This window comes from Equus caballus, chromosome 24 (assembly GCF_041296265.1).
Source record: "Equus caballus isolate H_3958 breed thoroughbred chromosome 24, TB-T2T, whole genome shotgun sequence".
NCBI classification, from domain to species: domain Eukaryota; kingdom Metazoa; phylum Chordata; class Mammalia; order Perissodactyla; family Equidae; genus Equus; species Equus caballus.
This window is the reverse complement of record NC_091707.1, coordinates 56985326-57005693: the sequence shown is the minus strand read 5'-3', so window position 1 is coordinate 57005693 and position 20368 is coordinate 56985326. Positions and strand designations below refer to the sequence as shown.

The 20368-nt window shown below is 60.0% G+C and overlaps 2 protein-coding genes and 1 long non-coding RNA gene across 19 annotated transcripts in view; 1 reads left to right on the top strand and 2 right to left on the bottom strand.

Annotated features, from left to right (window-relative positions):
* Positions 1 to 6188: 6188 nt before the first annotated feature.
* LOC138920555 (uncharacterized) lies at positions 6189 to 7596 on the bottom strand. Its single transcript, XR_011431945.1, has 2 exons — positions 6828 to 7596; positions 6189 to 6691 (listed from the first exon to the last, which is right to left on the bottom strand). It is a non-coding gene; the product is annotated as an uncharacterized lncRNA (long non-coding RNA).
* A 217-nt stretch (positions 7597 to 7813) lies between these two features.
* Positions 7814 to 10818, top strand: ANKRD9 (ankyrin repeat domain 9). 2 transcript variants are annotated; one of them, XM_023628436.2, is made up of 3 exons: positions 7814 to 8106; positions 9102 to 9179; positions 9755 to 10818. In XM_023628436.2, exon 3 carries the CDS (start codon positions 9768 to 9770, stop codon positions 10719 to 10721), a length of 954 nt encoding a protein of 317 aa, XP_023484204.2. In that variant the 5' UTR covers positions 7814 to 8106; positions 9102 to 9179; positions 9755 to 9767; the 3' UTR covers positions 10722 to 10818. The 2 variants fall into 2 exon arrangements, with proteins under 2 accessions (XP_023484204.2, XP_070105400.1); XM_070249299.1 differs by lacking the exon at positions 7814 to 8106 and adding an exon at positions 8202 to 8695.
* A 5955-nt stretch (positions 10819 to 16773) lies between these two features.
* TECPR2 (tectonin beta-propeller repeat containing 2) overlaps positions 16774 to 20368 on the bottom strand; it is a 100658-nt gene continuing 97063 nt past the window's right edge. For 10 of the 16 annotated variants that reach the window (XR_011431887.1, XR_011431889.1, XM_023628430.2 and 7 more), the window contains 3 exons: positions 19819 to 19960; positions 19189 to 19338; positions 16774 to 18781 (listed from right to left, as the gene is read on the bottom strand). Coding sequence is in view for 8 of the 16 variants with exons in the window: in XM_023628430.2 (XP_023484198.1) it covers positions 18630 to 18781; positions 19189 to 19338; positions 19819 to 19960 (444 nt within the window). In the remaining 8 variants the exon portion in view is untranslated. The remainder of the gene's footprint in view (positions 18782 to 19188; positions 19339 to 19818; positions 19961 to 20368) is intronic. The other 6 variants (XR_011431888.1, XR_002803697.2, XR_011431885.1 and 3 more) reach the window with 1 other exon arrangement.

Sequence of the window (20368 nt, the reverse complement as noted above, 5' to 3'; positions counted from 1 at the left end):
AGGACTTCTGATTGGCCGATCGGGGCAGCGCTGGCCAGGTCCCCGCCCACGAGGAGAGAGAGGGGGTGCTAACCCCGGGGGCGGAGTGTGGGGGCAGAAAGCCGGCAGGAGGAGGCAGAGGGGGCGCCCGAGTGGCCCCAGGCGTGGTGTGGGCAGGATTGTGGCTATTTGACGGCGGAGATGAGACCCAGAGTGGGAAGGGCCTGGCTGCGGAGGCCATACGGCGGTGGCGAGCGTGCAGGATGTTCCGGGGTGGAGACCTAAGCCCGCGGACCCCGCCGCTGGGGCGAGGGCTCTCAAACGTCCCCTGGCCCCTGGCGACCTGGGCGTCCTGGCTCCGCACCCTCGCTGGGCCCCGTGACCGGCTGCGGGCTGCGATGACGCGCTTGGCCGCCAGGGGGCGGTGTCGGCCCGCGCAGGGCGGTGGGGGTACCGGTCCCGGCCCGCCTCGACACCGCTTCCCGCTCTGGTCTCCTACGCCGGTGGGGAAACTGAGGCCGGGCTCACAGTCGCCCCCTCCTCCCCATGGCCCTGCGGCGGGTCCGATAAGGGGACCCCCTCTCCAAGCCCTGAGCCCGACAGGCCCAAGAAGTCGAGTCCACGTGCCTGCCCCTTCCTCCCCCTGTTCCGGGCCTTTGCCAAGTGGCTCCGGTTCCTCGAACCTCAGTTTCCCCTCGCGTCACCTAAAAGAAAGTGATTTTGAGGATGGAGGGATCCAGGCCCCTTGGGCACGGGGTCTCCGGAAGGGGGAGTGTTCCTGCGTGCGGCTGACGCACTGGCGCCGCTGATGTCATTAGGGCTCCTCTGAGCTGCGTGACCTGGGCCAGGCCCAGCTCTCCGGCCTCAGTTTCCCTTTCTGACTCACTTCACTGCAAACCACAACTATTTACTGATGAGAGGGTGGGAAATAAGTGGGAGGCGCAGACGAAGTGGGGGCTGCCCTTGGCCCGCCCATCTGGGCTGTGCTGTCCCACGGCCCTGGGTGTTCCTCGTCCCGAGGCCTGAGCGCGGAGGGCCTGCACCTGGCGAGGCCGGCACAGCCGGGCTCCAAAAGATGGCTCCTGGCCCTGAGAGGGCAGCACGCGCCCAAAGTCACAGAGCCACGCAGGAGTTCAGGCCTGAAGTGCTAGGAGGGTCAGGGAGAGCGCGGGGCATCTTCCTCGCTCTGCTTCCTACTCCTGCCCACTTCCCGCCCCAGGTGGCCGGAGCTGGCCTCCGCCCAGAGGAGCCAGGCCTGTGTCCCGCAGACTCCTGCGCTGCTGCTGCCCGACCTGGGCTGCGCCTCGGCTGAGTCTCTGCCTGGTGCTCAGGGCTCCCTAGTGGCCACGACTCTGGTGCAGCTGGGATGAATCATGTGCTTCCTGTTCCCAGCCCTCCCCAGCATCGGAACCGTCCCCACTCCCCATGGGCTGATCAGGCCTGCCTGGCTCCCATCGCTGCCTGCTCCCCGACCCCAGCACGCCCTGACTCCACCCGGCCAGCCTGATTAACTCCTTCTTCACTTAGCCATCAGCTTTTATGGGGCGCTTACTAGGGTCCTGCAGGGACAGGAAGGCCCCGCCCTGTGAGCTGACAGAGGAGAAACCCCCAGAAGTGCAGGACACTGTGTTAGAAGGCTAGAGTGGCTAGGGGAGCTCCTTTAGCCAGGTGACACCTGAAATGAGGCCATGCAGACTTCTGGAGACTGGAGGTCCAGGCAGAGGGAATAGCATGTGCAAGGGCCCTGAGGCTCTGAGGGCTGAAGGCCTAGGTTTCCAGTGGAATGGAAGGAGTCTGGCCTTGAGGCAGAGCAGGGGTTTTAGTCTGAGATGGGCAGCTAGGGAGAGCTCTGAGCAGAAAAGGGGCTGAGCTGACTTGGTTTTGACAGGATCCCTCAGGCTGCAGGAGGCTGGGGCTGAAGCTGGGTCTGGGAGAGTCCAGGCAGTCTGGAGCAGGGAGGCTGACTAAGTAGTGAGGAGGGGTGTTTGCACACAGCCCTCAGGACTTGATTGATGGTGTGGGTGGCAGGTGACTCCTCCTCTAGAAAGCCTCTCCTGCCCACTGGCCTTCAGAACAGGCTCCAAGGGCCTGTTAGTTGAATAAAGTGATGAGAGAAGCTGCTTAGAAGTGCTGGCTGATGACCTGAGCCCCCTGGCCAGGGGTGGAGGGGCCCCAGCCCACCCTCCCAGCTGCATCTGAGGCTCCTCCCCTCTTGTGAGTGGGAGAAACTTCCAGGGGGAGGGGCCACAGCTTCCATCAGCTTTCAGGAAGGAGTCTGACATGGCAAGGGGGTTAGGAACTCATGAAACCAAAGCCTTCCCTTCTGGGGACACGATGAAACTTAGACGCTCCCCCTCTGGGCAAGGCCCCGTGCCTCCTCTGAGCCTCAGACTCCCTGCGTGTAAAGGGGGCCAGCAATCCGACCTAGCTCACTGTGCAAGTCAGCGACACAATGGCCATGAGACGAGACGGCATTTTGCCAGTGGGAACTGCCTCCTTAAAACTTGCCTTAATTACACAAATAATATTTGACTATGTGCCCCTTGTGAATGACTCAAACCACACAGAAGGTACAGAGAATACACTGACAGGGTTCCCTCCACCTTGCTGGTTCTCTCCCCAGGGGGCACTGCTGTCAACAGATCCGTGTGCGGCTTCTAGTATTTTTAAAACAAAACATATGCTTTTTCTTTTAACATTTTATATCGAAATATTTAAAAATTAACCCTAGCAGCTCAGTTATCGAGGCTGGCCCCGTGCCAGGCACGGCTGCGTCCTGTGTGGGGTCTCGTTCTCATCTCCACTCTCAGGTGAGGACGCTCAGGCACTTGGTCCCTGCCTGTGTGTGCACTGGTTATGGGACAGGCATATGAGTCACCTTCTACTCCAGACGCTAGTATAATTATGCTTCGATGACAGGGACTGTCCCAGACAAAATCACGCATTATGGTAACTTCAGGAAGGTCCCTGGGTGGTCACTGAGTTGTTTCTAGTTTTTCATTATTAAAACCGCAGCAGCAGGGACCGGCCCGGTGGCGCAGCGGTTAAGTTCCTGTGCTCCGCTTCTGCAGCCCCGGGTTTGCAGGTTTGGATCCTGGGTATGGACCTATGCACCCCTTGTCAAGCCATGCTGTGGCAGGTGTCCCACATATAAAGTAGAGGAAGATGGGCATGGATGTTAGCTCAGGGCCAGTCTTCCTCAGCAAAAAAGAGGAGGATTGGCAGTGGTTGTTAGCTCAGGGCTAATCTTCCTCAAAAAAAAACAAAACAAAAAACACAGCAGTGACCTGGCCTCCTGGGTACTTGGTAGTCACCTGTATTCTCTTCAAAGGTTTAACGATGAAATAGTTGGAAATAAAATATAAAATTAAGCCTGAATTCTTTTATAAAACTTTAAAGAATTAAACAAGTGAACAAATCCCACAGCAGTGGGCATCGTATGTGGGACTTGGCATGAGGGCAAGTATTTATCTGGGATAAGATGCCTACCCGGGAGAGTGCTGGACCCAAGGGCATGAGTGTTCTCCCTACTAGAGGGGCCTGTCGAGGTGCCCTCCCCTCCTCTTTGGGAGAGCGACCTGACCTCGCTGTGCTGGCTGTTATGGGTCTCGTTGGTTTTTGCCAACAGGTAATACAAGAGAGTGTCCATTTGCTGATTTCGTACAAAGCCGAGTATCTTCATGTGTCTATTGGCCAACGTGTGACTTGCCTGTTCATGCCCCTTGCCCGTTTTCCTCCTGGATTAATCTTTCTAACTGGCTTGCAGGAGCTCTGTACACATTCTCTCTCTTTTTTTTAAAGATTTTATTTTTCCTTTTTCTCCCAAAGCCCCCGGGTACATAGCTGTGTATTTTTAGTTGTGGGTCCTTCTAGTTGTGGCATGTGGGATGCTGCCTCAGCATGGCCTGATGTTCCATGTCCCCGCCCAGGATCCGAACTGGCGAAACCCTGGGCCGCCGCAGTGGAGCGCGCGAACTTAACCACTCGGCCACGGGGCCGGCCCTGTACACATTCTCAATGTCACTCCCTTGCCGTGTATGTTGGACTCTGGCTCCCAGGACGTCACTTGTCTTCACCTCATTTTACCTGTACTGGCATCTCGAGCTGAGCCTTGAAGGACTGGTTGGATGGGCTGGAGAGTTTGGTGGGGAAGCCTGAGCCTGAGGGCAGGTGGGGACAAGCCCAGCCCTCCAGGAGGAGAAGGCAGAGGAAGGGAGGAGCCAGCGCCCGTGGTGCGGACCCTTGAAGGCCAGGTGGGCTTGGCCTGGTCCAGCCAGGAGGTGGAAGGGCAGGAGCCAGGTGAGCTGGGGAGGGTGGTGGGATGTCCCCACCCTCTCTCCTGGTCCTGGCCATTTCCCATCCTATGGCCAATCCTGGCCCTGAAACTCCTTCCTTTGAGATCTGAAGATCCACCTGACTCATTTCACAGTCAAGAGACTGGAGCTCAGGCAGGTGGAGTCAGCTGGAGTTCCACAGCTGTGAGTCGCTGATTAGGACCCAGCACGTCCGGCACCAGCCTCCTCTCAGAGGAAGCTCCCCCCCGCCCCCCCCCCCCCCCCCCCCCCCCCCCCCCCCCCCCCCCCCGGCCCCTGCAGCGCAGCACACACCCTGAACAGCGCTTGCAGGCCAGGCCACCTCCGCACGCCCTGCTCTGAGGATGGGCTCTGCAGGCCGTGCTGGGGGCAGCTGGGGCCCAGGTCAGGGAGCATGTCCATGTGGTAAGTCAACACACAGTGCACAGACGCACACACACGTGCCTGCATGCACACACACTCGCCTGTGCACATGTACACACGTGTGTTATTCCCACTCCTTCATTCTTTAACCCACCTGCCCTCCAGCTCCCCCTCTCCCCTGCTCTAGTCCCTGTCCCCAATCTCTCCAGCTAGGCTGCTCCTGCCACTCCATGGCCTCTTGTAAAGGTTCCCTGACCCACAAGAAGCCATATCCTCTTGACCTGCTGGTGACACTTGTCCCAGCTGACCACTCCCTCCTCCTTGGGACACTTGAATTCCAGGAACCCTGTGTCTTTTTGACTTCCCAGGGCCTGTCGCCTCCTCCTGGCTCCGTCGTCCTCCTCTTCCTCGCCCCTAGGAGCTGGCAGTCCTGGCTCCGGCCTCCGCACCCTCATTTCTCTCAAGTGTCTTCTTTCTACCATGCCCCCCAGTTGTTTATCACCAGCTGGAGCTTCCTCTCAACCTCCAGTTGCCAAGGACGCTCCACCATCGCTGACAGGCTTCATGAACGCCCACTCGCTGCGCCTCCCCGTCCTTCCAGGGCTCAGCCTAACCTGGGAGGCATTTTGGACTGTTCTCTCCCTCTCACACCCACCCTAGTTGGTCAGAATCTAGACAGAATTCAACTGCTTCTCTCCAGTGAACTCCATGCCTCCCCTTGGCCCCACCACCCCTTCTCAGGCCAGCAGGCTACTGGTGGGCTTCCACCCTCTCCCCTTGCACTTCTCAGCAGCCAGAGGGAGGGAGAAAATCGACGGCAGCCCGGGCGGCTCCTCTGCGCAGAGTCCTCCCCATCTTGCTGACCTCGCTGACTACACCTCCTTGCCTGGGCACACACGATGCCTGCCCTGGTGGGACAAGCTCTCCCAGGAGGGGAGTACGTCTTCAGTCGGGTCCCAGAGGGAGCACGACAGGGTCAAAGGTCAAACCCATACCCATGGGTGAGCAGGCCCTGCCCATGTGGCATCAGGGCCTGGGCAGGGCAGTCCCCAGGCCTCCTTACTTTTTCTGGGACTTGAGCCATCCTCCCCATCCTCTGCCCACAGCCCTTCATGTCCCCCCAGGTCCATCCTCCCTCCCAAGGGAAGCTGTCCCTTCCCTCCCTGCTCACACTGTCCCCGGAGCAGCCTCAGAGGGCAGCACCCAGGCATATGAAGCCACAGTGGAGGGGCACGCCCCACGCCCGCACTGCCCCTCCTCCCCCTGCACAGAAGCCCAATGGCCCCCAAGGGGGCAGGGACGTTCACAGCAGCACTGGGAGACCACACACGCTGTGCCAGCCACCAGCAGAGACGACGCGTGACCCAGCACAGCACGTACCCCAGGGGATGAGTCTAAAAGTGACCTTGGGAGAAAAAGGCAGGCCGCTGAGCGTGAGGGCCGACTGGTGCCATGATGGAGAGTGTTACAAGGTCAGCTGCCACCGTGGGAAAGGCCTAGGGCTGGTTAGGGGGCAGGACAGACACATAGGCCTTCAGATTTCTCCACGTATTATTTCTCCAACTGGATCGTGGGCTCCTAGGCATTCATGATTATTATAATTTTTTTGTATGCCTTAAATACAATAATTTACTAACTTCCAAACCTCCTCCACCTCTACCTCCAGGTCCTCAGGACAAACCCAAGGTCCTTACCTCAGCCTTCAAGGCCCTGTGTGACCTGGCCCTCCCGGCTGGCCTCTGCACCTCCCTCTGCTACTTCCAGACCTTTGCTCCAGCTGTGCCCCAGCCAGGAATGCCTTTCTCCTGCCCCACCTGGTCTTTCTGGCTAAGTCCGTGTCCACAGGAAGCTTCCAAGCAGTGGAGAAACAGGGTTAGACTTGACTGTTAGAAAGAGGCCTTCGGGAAATCCAGCGAGGAGGGAGGAGGGCGTGGAGGGGTGGAGAGAGACCGCCAGCCCTGGCACCTACAGTCGATGCCCTTTCGCCCGCATTCCACTGGTAGCTACAGAGATGGTGTGAGGTCTCGACTCCAGCTCTTGAGCAGAAGGGGACAAGAGAACAGGGTGGCTAGAGCCTTGAGCCACAGTTGGTTCACCTGGGGCACTACCTTCCCAGGATGTCACCCAGGGTCTGGGGGCTCCCAAAGGCCAAGTATCAACCCCAGGACCTACATTCACTTGACCCCCCGTCATACTCAAAGACGTCCAGAACAGGAAAACTGGGAGAAACTGTGGGGAAACTGAGGCCTAGAGAGGGCAGGAGAAGAAAGCTGAGGTGGGCAGAGGTGGAGCCAGGATCCCAAGCCCAGCGTTCCCTGTACCCCAACCCAGGGTATCCACAGTCTGTAAATGTGCTGGTCTCCAGCAGCCCCCCTGAGGGGTGGTATGGGCCTGCAAGGCCACCCTGCCTGAGGTGGGGTCTCAGCGTAACCTCTGGAGCTTGCACGTGTGGCACCCCAAACTTTGCACCCCTTGTGGGGAGGCTGGGGCCCAGTCCACCACAAATGCCTGAAGAAAAGCAGCGGAAGCACTTGCCTCCCTCCTGGCTGCTCCTCACTTGGAGGCCAGCTCCCTGCGAGCCCTGATTTCCCGGTCGGTGAATTGGGGGGTCACAATTCCCACCACTTCGGGTTGAGAAGATGAAGTGAAATCAAGTATGTTTAGCACGGAGATTGGCACACAGTAGGCGCCCATAAACAGCTGTCTGCATCCGTTCCTCTATTCCCCGGGAAAGGCAGCCTAGGGCACCCCGAACCCTGGCGGGGCAGAACGCTGCCGCGACCCGTACGGGTTCACACCTCATACCCCCTGACCCCTCCACGAACAGACGGGAAACCAGTCCCGGAGGTCTTCCCCAAGGTCACAGAGGGTCAGCGCAAAGGGGACCCGAAATATGACTCGTGGGGTGACGAAGAAAGTCCGCTCGGCGGAGCCCGGACTTCCACTGGCGGCGGCGCCGACCCCCTCCCGGCCCGAGCCCCCGCCGCCCGCCGCCCCGAGCCGCGAGCCATTCCAGGCCAGCGGCTCGGGTTTCCGGGAGCCCCGCCCCCCGCGCGCCCTCAAGTTTCTCCCAACTTTTCCGCGGGTCTCGCCGGGCGCCCCGCCCCCCGGCTGGTGACGTAACAATGGTGCAGCGCGGCAGCCAATGGGCAGCGGCGGGGACCGGCAGCGCGGGCCAATGGCGGCGGCGGACGCTCCCGCTGTCCTGCCCGGCCTCGGCCGCACTGCGCCGCCCGCCGCCCGCCCGCCCGCCGCCGGCGCCGGCACCGCCGCCCAGCGATCGGGCCGCGGCGGCTCAGAGTGCGGCTGCGGCGGGCGCGGGCGGCAGCGGCTCCCTCCCGTCCGTCCGCCTTGGGACCTTCGCCTGCGCGCCTACCCGCGGGGCACGGCGCGCGCTCCGACCCGCAGCGGGGGCGGGGACACCAGGCCCGCGGCCGCGCCGCCCCCCACGGTGAGTCCTCCCGGCTCGGACCGCTCCGCGCGCAGGCCCCGCCCCGGGCGCTGCCCCCCCGGCCGCCGCCCCCCTCGGGCCCCCTGGGCGCCCGCACAGGCAGGTGCAGCCGTCGCTGCGCCGGCCACCGGCCGGCAGACACCCGGGCCTCGCCTCCCGTGACCCGCGGCCGCCCGAGGTCCCGCTGTGCCGCCGGGAGAGGAGCGGGGAGCTGGCGGGCGGCCCCGGGCGCGCGGCCCTGCCCTCGGTGGTCCAACCCCCATTCACTGAGTCGCGGCTGTGACTTGCTGCCCAGTGACGTGGGGCGTCCCAACTTTACGTAACCCGCCCGGTGCCCCACGGGTGTCCACACAGGGTACAGCTGGGGCGCGGAGGCCCAGGCGTGCGGGTTGGCTCCAGCCATGGTGCCCCCCAAAAGGGCGCTGTGGCTGCAGCCCACCCCCGCCGCACCCATCTCTCTAACTTAGTTACCAGCGTGTGTGGACGCAGCCTGTCCGCTGACCTAGGCCTCTTGTGACCAAGTGCTTACCCTTGAGAGAACGCTGTGGGGAGCTTGGGCCCGGGCCAGGGGTCAGAGGCCAGGGCTCAGGTAGGGGCTGGGGGCTCAGAGGGCAAGGTCAGGGCTCAGCTGGGCTCCCTGTGGGTTGGGGATCCACCCACATCTGGAACGAGCCCCAAACAGGAGGCAGGAGATCCGGGTCCTGGGCCTGGCCCTACCATGACTTGCTGACTGACCTTGGACAAGCTTGTCCCTTGCTGAAAAATGGGATGACCTGCTTCATCTAATAGTTGGGAAGATCAAGAGAGGGAGCAGACCTGAGGGGATCTGCAGACTGTAAAGTGTTGTACACACCAGTCTCTAGGTTGACTCCTGCCTCCTCCCAGCTAGGGGTGCTGACTTCCAGCAAACGCCATGTATGGCTGGAAGGCTAGAGCCCCACTCCAAACTCGCCCTGCTGGGGCTCACAGCTTGCACCCCCTGCCTTTTCTTACAGATGAGGAAGCCCAGGCACAGAGAAGGAAAGTGATACACCCGTATCTGCAGAACCAGGTCATCGCGGTGCAGGAACCAGGTAGGTCTGAGTCTGGAGCTCTGCCCCTGCCCAGCCTGGGGGGAGGCTCTAGGGACCCCACCCGTGGTCGGGGGTCAGAGGACATGGTCAAGGTTAGGTGGCGCTGGGAACAGGGAGTTGGGCTACAGAGACGATTTGGCTTGGCTTGAGATGGGGGGTAGAGCTTTCCTATGTGCCTCCCTGGCCTCTTCTTTATTTGGGGTTCCATATACCTGCCTCATGTAGTCCCTCGGCTGGAGTGGGTGGGAGGTGGGGTTTCAGTGTGGCCTTGACGGTAGGTGGAGCTGTGAGGGCAGAGGTGTTAGAGAACAAGACAGTTTCAGGGAAGGAGATCAGGTGCAGCTAGATCAAGGATATGGGAGGTGTTTCAGGGCCTGGGAGAGAAGTGAGCTGTGAGCAGTGACTGGAAGGGCCACTGGGAGGCTGGAGGCTGGAGGCTGGAGGTAGGTACGACCATCCCAGGCGGGTGGGGTTGGGTGGGGGTGACGGCAGTCCCCTCTCCGGGCCTCCGTTTCCCTGGTTGAGCCCGGCAAGGGGCGGGGCCGAGGCCTCACTGGGCTCCCCTCCGCCCGCAGGTGGTCGGCCAGCATGCCGTGGGACGCGCGGCGGCCCGGGGGCGGCGCGGACGGCGGGTCCGAGGGCGCGGGCGCGGCGCGCTCGCGGGCGCAGAAGCAGTGCCGCAAGTCGTCGTTCGCCTTCTACCAGGCCGTGCGGGACCTGCTGCCCGTGTGGCTGCTCGAGGACATGCGCGCCAGCGAGGCCTTCCACTGGGACGAGCGCGGGCGCGCCGCCGCCTACTCGCCGTCCGAGGCGCTGCTCTACGCGCTCGTGCACGACCACCAGGCGTACGCGCACTACCTGCTGGCCACGTTCCCGCGGCGCGCGCTCGCGCCTCCCAGCGCCGGCTTCCGCTGCTGCGCGGCGCCGGGGCCGCACGTGGCGCTGGCCGTGCGCTACAACCGCGTGGGCATCCTGCGCCGCATCCTGCGCACCGTGCGCGACTTCCCGGCCGAGGAGCGCGCGCGCGTGCTGGACCGGCGCGGCTGCAGCCGCGTGGAGGGCGGCGGCACGTCGCTGCACGTGGCCTGCGAGCTGGCGCGCCCCGAGTGCCTCTTCCTGCTGCTCGGCCACGGCGCCTCGCCCGGCCTGCGCGACGGCGGCGGCCTCACGCCGCTCGAGCTGCTGCTGCGCCAGCTGGGCCGCGACGCCGGGGCCACCCCCGCCACCACCCCCGCCGCCGCCGGGGCGCCCTCGGAGCCGCGCCAGCGCCGCCTGCTGCTGCTCGACCTGCTGGCGCTGTACACGCCCGCGGGCGCTGCCGGCCCGGCCCGCCGCGAGCTGCTGGGCGACCGGCCGCGCTGGCAGCGGCTGCTGGGCGAGGACAAGTTCCAGTGGCTGGCGGGCCTGGCGCCACCCTCGCTCTTCGCGCGCGCTATGCAGGTGCTGGTCACCGCCATCTCTCCCGGCCGCTTCCCCGAGGCCCTGGACGAGCTGCCGCTGCCGCCCTTCCTGCAGCCGCTGGACCTCACGGGCAAGGGCTAGACCGCGGGGACACCCTGGGCGCTGGATTTTTGGAGAATACTATTTTTCAGAGCGTTGTACCCGGCACTTTACATATATTGATCTCTGCACGGCGGAATCTGCCTCGTCTGTTGCCTGCATTGGGGGCTGCGCCAGGGCGGGCAGGTGGGCCCCACGCTGCAGGTTTTCTGGGCCCGGCTGCGCTCAGCGCCCCACCTCCCTGCGCCGAGCGGGCTTGACAGTCATCCGACTCCTGAGAGCCAGGCCGTGCCCCCAGCTCGCTGCCCAGCCCTTGAGGGGAGTGACCACCGCCTCCCACCTTACTCTAAAGCTTCCGGGAAGGTGTCCCCGAGGAAGTGACAGCGAAGCAGAAGGAGTTGGGCCGCCACGGGGGTGTGGACTGTCGAGTTCAAGCAGAGGGACGGCATGTGCAAAGGCTTGGAGGCCAAGAGAACGCTCCCTGTGAGGTTCTAGGAGGATCCTGTGTGCAGTCAGCGTGTGGGGCCGTGTCAACTGCCCTGCTGGGTTTGGACTCGATCCTGAGGGCCTAGGAGAGCAGGAAGGCCTGCTGTGCTGGAGTGAGGTGGCCTGACCCAGGCTGTGCCTTCTCACCCGCCCCCAACCTCCCCCACTGCAAACTGGCCACCCACTCCTCCTTAGGTATCACTGTGACTCCCCCCACCAAAGCTAGTCTGCACTTGTATCTGTCGCCCCTTTTGCTCTTCCCCCTCGATTAGCAGGGTCTGGTCTGCGGCTCCTGTTCTCTCACCTGTGCCATTGCAGTTGCTGCTGCCTCAGGCCCCTGGTCCCCACCCCGACCCGCTCCTCAGGTGGGGATAGATGTACCTTCCTCCAGGCCTGCTCTCTGTCCAGCCCCAGGAGTGGGTTCCCACGTGTGCCCTGGCCCAGCCCCCGGTGGGTGTTAGGTGGTGCCTGTGGGTGATAGCGCGGCCGCATCACCCCATAGGCGAGCCCCTTGCCCCAGCCAGGAGAGCTGGTTTCAGCAGGAAGGTTCTGAAGATGGAGACTTGTTAATGATGCACCACGACCCTTCACGACGAGGGAAGGCCGGCTGAAAAGCTGGGTCCCTGCCCTGAGGAGCCTTGGGAGGACTGCCAGGCTGCCCCGCCCCGGAATTCTGCAGGGCCCTGAAATTCAACCCTCGCAGGCACAGGGAGCAGGGCCACGATGTCCTGCCAGGAGCAGAGGGCTAAAGGTCTGCCTGATGAAGGGTGACGAGCCTGGCTGGGTGCACCTGCTGCCCACCTCGCCCCCAGTGTCTCTGAGGGGAGCATGCCTGGGGGCCAAAAAGGCTTTAGCCATAGTCCAGGGTGGTGGGCCATAGGAGGGAGGGGAGTGCAGGGGCTGGGCAGCAGGAAGGTCTTGCCTGGGGGGCCTGGTTCTGGCCTTCACCTGCTACCCACTTGTGGGGTGACCTTGGACTTCAGTGTTCCTGCCTGTTTTGAAGGGGTTTTGGACCATCTCTTAACTCCATACCTGCCCTGAAAAGGATGTGACCCCTGTTTCTGGGGAGTGTGAGGTGGGTGGGCACACAGAGAAGAGGCGTGCCCAGTGACCAATTCTAGATTCCAGGCAGGAGTGAGGGCTCTGCTTTTCTCCTGTGTGTCCTGGGCCAATTAATAGCCTGTCTGAACCTTATCCACTTGGGGGCAGTGGATACTAACATCTCTCCTAGCTCAAAACCTGGGGCATCAGGAGCCCCCGGGTCCTCATACCAAGGATGCCATTGTGGGGAGAAGGTACATCTCCTTTGGAGGAGATGAAAAGTGGAAACTAGCATGGTCCTGGGGGTTGGGCTGGGGGGGCGTTGGGGAACCCCTGGGGCCCAGATGCCCCAGCAGCTTCTGCCTGGAAAGCCTGGGCACCTAATGGGGGACCTGGGCATGTGGTTCCCCTCATGTCTCCCCTGCCCCAGCTCTGTCCTCCCTGTGGGGTCAGCCCTCCTGGCACCAGGGCCCCCTTCACTTCCCGTCTAGACCTACAGCTGCCCCACTGGTGACAGAAGCACCTTTGAGCCCCCTGGACTTGAGATGGGGTGATGCAGAGGTGGGGGAGCTGCCCTGCCTTGGGGCTCCCTGGGAGGCTCTGGAAGGGGGAGCCCAAATAACCTCTTGTCAGACAAGCAGGAGGAATTCTGGGCACCCCAGCAAGAGGGTCCAGCCTGAGCAAGAGTTCAGGGGAAGGGCCGGGGCCAAGTGGGTGGTTGGTTTCGGGGGTGACTAGGAAGCTGCTCTCAGTGGAACTGAGCTGAAGCTGTAGGGACTATTGCATCATTCACTGGGTGACTTTGGGGCCCATCTGGAGGCCCCCTTGGCCCCTGTGCCTTGGAGGGGTGGGAATGCAGGAGGGGGGCAGCTGGGGCATTAGCCCCTGATGTCCTCGCTGTGGGTGGGTGGGACAGGGTGAGGGAGGGTAATGGAGTTCACAGTGTGGAGCTGCAGGGAAGGCTGAGGAAGCCGAGGCCAGCGTCAGCCCTATGGCAGCAGAGCAGGGCCTGATTCTTGGCACAGCTCCCACTGAGTCTGAGGATGCCTGGCTGAGGGCTCCCCAAGATTCAGTGAGGCAGAGGAGACACACAACCCATGCAGGGTGGCTAAGCTGATCCTCTGTTATCTGGCAGCCGCTGCCAGCCAGAGGGAGGGTGGGCCCCCAAGTTTGTCTTATCATCCCCTGGGCCCTCCAGCCCCAGGAAGGGCAGTGAGGATGTGGGGCAGCCCCGTCACCATCGTCACCCTGGCAATGAGCATGGAGAACTGGGGAGGGCCAGAGCCAGCCACGCCCAGCCTAGGCATCCCCATCCCTCTGCAGACAGCAAGCGACTCAACTCTGGGCTCTTGGCCAGTGGCCTTGATGGCTTCTCAAAGGCAGCCGTTCTGCCCAGAGGAAGGCCCACTTTTTTCCGGGGTGAAGTGTGTTGGTTCATTTGTTCAGTTCATTCATTCCACCAATCTGTTTCTAAGGAAAACCTGACTGTGGCCAGTGCTGCCCGCCCCCCCCCTGCCATGCCCACCCAGGGGCTCAGTGAACCCCAACCTGTTAGAGCTCCAGAGCCAGAATCTCTGTAGCCTTGATGCCTGTTGGGGACAGTCAGGGCTGGGCCACTCCTCCCCAGGGTATTGTGACCTAGTGCCTGGAGCCTGAGAGGGACACTATAGGACAGCACATGCCATCAGGGTGGCTTGGGGAAGTTGGCCCTGAGGGTAGGGGAGCAAGGCCCCCACTCTGCCCCTCTCTGGCTGTGGTGACATGACCCTGTGCCAGCCTCACTGGCCTCCTTGCGTGCTAACCTCATCCCAGTGGTACCTCGGTTTCCCTGCTGATTTTCCCTGTCCTCGCGATTTCTTTACCAACTTTAAAATACTGTACAGGGAGCAGTTTTCTAAGTAACCCCAAATCACGTTCAGAACAAGGATGCTTCCTGGAAGCAGGAAGGCTGTGCAATACTGAGCCTCTGCTCCGAGCGAGCACTTCCCATGGAGCCCTGCCCCAAGGGGGCTGGTTTGGGCCTGCGACATTTGAAAGTTGAGGCATAACTGACATACAATAAATGCACAGGCTTTAACTGTGTAGTTTGAGGAGTTATGACAAATGTCTACACACATGTAACCACCACCTCAGTCAAGATAGAGATGAAACAGATTTCTGTCTTCAATGATTTTTAAAAGAATTTCTGTCTACAGAATTCATGGTCATCAGAGAACCCTCAGACTGTGCAGGGAAAGCCAGGGCAGGTGGGCAGGCCCCCGCCACCGACACCCTGACCATCCTGCCCGCCCCCATGTGTGGCTCCCAAATAAGGGGGCCAGCTACCTGCCGTCACCCTGCCACCCAGACAACCACTGCCAGCATTTTGCTGTGTTTTCCTCCTGTTTTTTCTCTGCACATACGTATATTAAAATTTTTTCCTATTCACATTTCTAACATACATGAAGTCAAATCACTTACACAATTTAGTATTTTTAAACTTACTGTAGTGTTAGCATTTTTCTACGTTGTAAAACACTTTGTAAATATGGTTTTTAAGAAGTCTTCGGTGTTTATTTTGATTTAGCTAGTGTTGATACCGTAAAGAATTAGTATTAGGACTGAGTTTTTAAAATGTGAATTTTATTTATTTTTGGAATAAATAGTACATTTACATGGCTCAAAATTCAAAAGATACAAAAAGGTATGTACTACAGGCAACCACTGCGACCAGCTGCTTGTGTAGGGAACTGGTTCCTGCTCCTCCTGTGCCCCCTGGAATTAGGGAAAGTTTCAAACCCTCCAAAAGAGAGGAGTACAGTGACTATGTTTACATTGCCGTCCTCTCCCTTCTCTCTCATGTACATGTATATATGTGATCTCACCAAACCACACCATCATTACCACACCCAGGAACTTCCCCACTGACACAATACGACGACGCAACAGACAGCCCACAGCGCGCTTCCTCGCAGGGCGCACATGCTTTTTAACAGCTGCATACTGTTTCATCAGAGGAGTGTCCCCAGATGGCAGTTGTGTTTAGTGTTTCACAATTATAAACAAGGTTTGCCCCAGTTTAGGATTTGTTCTTGAGAACAGGCCTCCAGAAGTGGAGCTCATGGGTCTGAAGGCTTTAAGGCTGCTGATGGGCTGCCAGTGGCTTTCCCAGAAGGGCTGTGCCAACGGGGCTCCCCCAACTTGCTGCGTCAGCACTCTGCCCTGGGTGCTGGGCGTTCACTGCGGGGTGCCCTTTCATCTCCGCTGTCTATACGTGTGTCTCAGGTGTCCCTCCTCCTGGTGTGCACATGTTCTAAGGTGTAGATTCACCATCAGTGTCGTATTTGTTGCAATTATTACCTCTTTTAATTTTACATGGGGTTTTTAATTTACAGTATTTTTACATTTTGGAGAAATCAAATCCATACACTTACTTTCCTCGGTGACTTTTCTTACCACTTTTGAGTTCAGCAAGCCCTTACCGTCCAGAAATCATACTGTTCTCCCCCAGGTTAAGATCTTTAATCCATTTAATATTGATTTTGCCCAAACAGCCAGGCAGTCTTCCACGTCAGTTGTGAAGTCACCCTCCCGTCCCCTCGTCTGCGATGCCGCCTTCATGCTACCTCCCTGTGGGCCTTGTTGGGCTGGCTGATGTCACTGGCCCTTCTACCCATGCCACACTTTCTTTGCTGGCCTGCCATCACTCTTTGGCAGTTCTTACCTGTTTCTTCTTCCCAGGACAGTGAGGTGGCATCAAACAGCATAGGTCTGAAGCTCCAAAGAGCTGGGTTTCAATCCTGGTACTCCCTGTGCGACCTTGAGCAAGTTACTTAACTTCTCTGAGTCTCATTGGGGCTCAGGGTATTCACCGTGAGAGGCCCTAATGAGGAGGTGAAGCTCTTCATGTGAGACCCTGGGAGCACATCCGGCACAGTCAAGGGGGCGTTCATGGCATGGACATTATTTTGTGAATTCCTCCCTGCCTCCCCCCAACAAATTCCCAGTGGGGATTTTGACAAACTGAGTTAAACCCATACATTCCTTTAGAAAGGACGGGTGTCTATACCATGTACTGAGCCTTCCATCAGGAATGTCGAACATGTGTTCCTTGACTCAACTTTCCTTTGATGTCTTCTCTAAAGCTGGGCCACTTCTTGACATGAGTCCGATGTCTCTTGTTCAGGTCGCTTCGTGGCACGTGGCAGGTCCTGCTGCCGTGACAAACGCAGCCTCTTCCCGCGGGCTCAGCAGCGCTCTTCTGGGCGTTGTTCTCGGATGGAGGCGTGGACTCAGGCGCTGAGCCCTCCACAGCCTGCCCTCAGGGCCTCACGTTCCGTGTCCTTCCTTGGGCTACTGGGGGTCCGTCTACCTCTGGAGTGACCGTCATTCCCCCAGGACAGCCACCCTGGGCAAACTGGTGCATATCTGCACACCGAGCAGGTCACAAGTCATGGCCCCTGCTCTATCCTGGCGGTGGGCTGGGCTGGCAAACAGCGTCAGCAGTTTTTCCTGCCACCGGTGGGCACGTCAGCCTCCACCAGGGCCCCCCAAGGGCACCTTCTCACGGTCAAACATCAGACTCGACTAGGTTTGGAAAAGTCTAGTTTATTGCACTGTCTCAAAGCACAACTGAAAATTAAAACCAGAAAGAAAACTACAAAGCACTGAAGCTACAAGTCGTTGAAAAGTAGCAAACGAGACTTGGGTTGAATTGCACTGAAGTCCCGTGGGATTAGGAGAGCGTTCCACCGAGAGGAGCTGGACAAGGCACACCAGACGCGGAAGAGGAGCCGCAGCCAGCCTGGGGCGGCCTCTGCTGCCACCAAACATTTAAAAAGAAGATTCTATAAAAGTGAAGTGTGAAGTGAGATCTGGGATTTCAGCATCTCGTCCTGGTTTAGACCCGGAAAACCTCCATCTTCCTGGCGGGCTGGGTCCTGTCAGAGAACATACTTTATTGGTCTTCACCTGTGGCCCCAGGGCTCCCAGACACTCACTCAGTAGAAAAGAGGCCTCCAGGGATGACCGGGGGCCAAAGGAGGCTAAAAAAAGCCGCGGGGCTGCAGTCCCGCCTCCTGCTGCCTCCAGGAGGGTGGGGCGGGCTCAGGGCCGGATGCGGGCTGGGCTGCCCACTCCTATAGCTCAGATGCCAGCAAGGAGAGTGGGCACTGCAGGCTGACCCCAAGGACCGACAGCTGACGTGGCCACAGCAACTGACCACTGCAGGCACCAGGTTCAACCTTCTGGGGGTGTCAACCCAAACACCCTGCTGACAGTGCCGGGCTCCCACTTGGAGCCAGCCGCAGGTCCCATGACTGCCCTGCACGTCGAGGACACACAGGGGGCTGCCCACCCTTCCTGAAAAGCTGTAGCCGAAGACAGTGCAGGCTCAGGACGAACCATGGGAAGGAATGAAAGGCCTTCCACTGGTTTTGGAAAATACACTTCTCTTCTAAATTGGTAAGATTTGATTTCAAATGAGGTATCTTATGCAGGTTTGTATTACAACAAACAAAAAAGGCAATAATTAGTAGATTCATCCTCTGAGGATGCTTCTGGTTTTTCTGACATCCGCCAGCAGCATTAGTTCAATATCATTCCCAAGACGCATCTCGGTTAGTTAGCTACTATGGCTAAGCTCCCCCTGCCCACGTCCAACTGCCTCCCCGTGCCATCCCTGCCTTGGACACGCGCATGCTTCCAGAGCCTTCCATTCACTGGCGTGTATTGTTTGGGCTGATGTGTGCAGCCAGCAGGCCCTGGCCTGTGAGTGGGCAGGGAGGGTGCGGCGTGGCCTGTGTGTCGTCTGCATGTGTGTTCTCCGTCCTGGCACAGCCCAGCACCTCTCAAACAGCCTTGGTTTCTCATCTGGGCTGTCTAGCGTGGAATGTGTGCTGGAACTGGCGTCTTAGAGAGGAGGTGGAGGGACGTGTGATGGAGACAAAGCCGTCACAGGAACACCTTCAGTGGCTGGAGAGCAATGACCTCCGGCTCTGTTTAGCCCAGGGGCTACTAACAGGGCTGCCTGCAGGGGCTCACAGCCATGTCCCCGAGCTGGCTCTGATTCGTCCTGCCCACGGGAAGCTCCCACGTCATCCCCCACAACAGGACCTGCAGGGGTCAGTGATGAGAACGTGAGCGCAGCACAGGGCTAACTGTAGTGCATGCAACTGGCAGCAGCCATGGCCCACTCGGAGATGACCTCACGAGAGTTCAGAGGCACTGCTGCTACAGCGACGGATCCCTTGGCTGAGGCTGTGGGTTCTGGAATGAGATGGAAACAAATATGGATGAAAGCAAGTGTGGGTGTCCGACCTGGCCAGACGTGTCTGGACAAGAGTTGATGAGGCGTGTCTAAGAATGAGTGACTCAGAAACCGACTGTGTCCACCACACGAGTCTCAGCTTCCTCCTTCCTGAGCGACTCGCCCTGAGAGCTCCTTCAGATGACCTCCCACTCGTCCTCCAGGTCCTCAGGGTGGGGGGAGGTGGCGTGGCCGCTCTGGGCACTGTGCGAGTGGCTGAAAGTCCTTGTCAGACGCTGGAGGAGGTAGCCAGGGGGGCCCACTGCCCACAGCTCGTCTGACGAGGTCACTGCAGGGACAAGAGCCAGCCACACACTTGTGAATCACTCAGCCCAGGGAGGGGCACAGATGGAGTCAGGAGCCTGGGTCCACATCTAGACAAGGCACTTTCTAGCTGTGGGGCCCTGGACATACCACCCCCAATCTGTGCCTCAGCCTCTTCTGCTTTAAAGTGGGCTCCCCAGCGCCCTGTCTTCTTCCTGGGAGACCCTGGCCCCGTCCAGGTGCTGGGACCCCGCCCTTGGGTGTGACCCTGGGATGGCTCCTCCAGGGAGGGCCCTGCCCTCAGCTCTCATTTGGGCGAGGGGGCCCAGTGGGGGCAGCCTCTTGTGAGAGCCCCTTTACCTCACCCACAGGAGCCCTGAGAATCCCAAGGACAACCTGCAGCCTCAAGCCCCTCAGAGCCCTGGCACCTGCCTGTGACACACGTCACATGTCCGGGAATTTTCTTCCAGTAGTCTCCAGCAGGGTTTTTGTCAGTGACGCCATACCGTCGTGCGAGATCACCGTTGGGGCAGCGGGCCCACACAGTCCTGGTGCTCAGTGCCAGCTGGCAGGCCTGCAACCCTGCAGGCAAACAGGGCATCCATCTGTCCTCAAATCCCGGCTGCAGACAGGACAGACCACCCCTCCCCGCAAGCCTGCTCTCTACTGACAGTGTGTTGTCAACCAGAGCGCCCCGCGGGGACAGTGCCCTACTGGGCTTGGAGTGGGAGCTGAGGGAAAAGATGCCCCATTGGCAGGCCCAGCCGAGAGCCCAAGGCCAAAGAACAGGAGGATCCAGGCAGTCTGGAAACGATCATCCCATAGACCCCGAGGACACGGGCTGGCTGAGCTCTACAGTCCAGGGTCCCTCAAACGAGGAACGCTTAGACACGCGCTTGTCAGCTGCCTAGGAGAGCAGCAGATACAAAGAGCCCCAGTGGGAAAGCCATGGCTGCTGCGTGGAGGACAGGCTGCTTGGCAGGCAGACAGGGTGCCCCTGTGATCACAGCGCCCAGCCAGGCCGTGCAGGGGGATGGCCACGATGTGCTGGCTCCTTTCTACCTGGCACATGCTCCCAGTCGGTCCCCACTGGCATCTCCTCGGTGATTCCAGTTCGGACGTGCACATTCCACCTGCTGTCGAGCGCCCATAGCATCTGGTCATTGGGGCTGGAATGGATGCTGACCAAGGTGACCCCGGCGGGCTGGAAGCAGAGAGGGACTTTGCTCAGGCAAGGCGGCAGGGGGTGGGCATTATTTTTGGAGAGGGAGGATGGGAGGCTTGGAGAACTGAGGTGTGGCAGGTGCAGGGACCCGGGGGAAGCTGTGGGAGTGCAGTCTCACAGGGAGAAAGACGCCGTCAGACCATCCCACAGCGGCAGGCAAACCCACACCGAGGGATCTCCCCGAAACGAGGAGCCTTGACTCTTCAGCAGCCACATGTCCCGGGGGACAGAGGCAGAGATGGGCCAGATTACAGGAGAAGGGAGGGACTGGGGAGAAGTGCGGGCTGCTGTAAAGGGCATCGCCATCCACGTCCTGCTCACAGCAGCAGCTCAGGAAGGAAGGCCGGCTCTGGGGCAACAATGGCCGAAGGATCCAGGGCAGAGGGT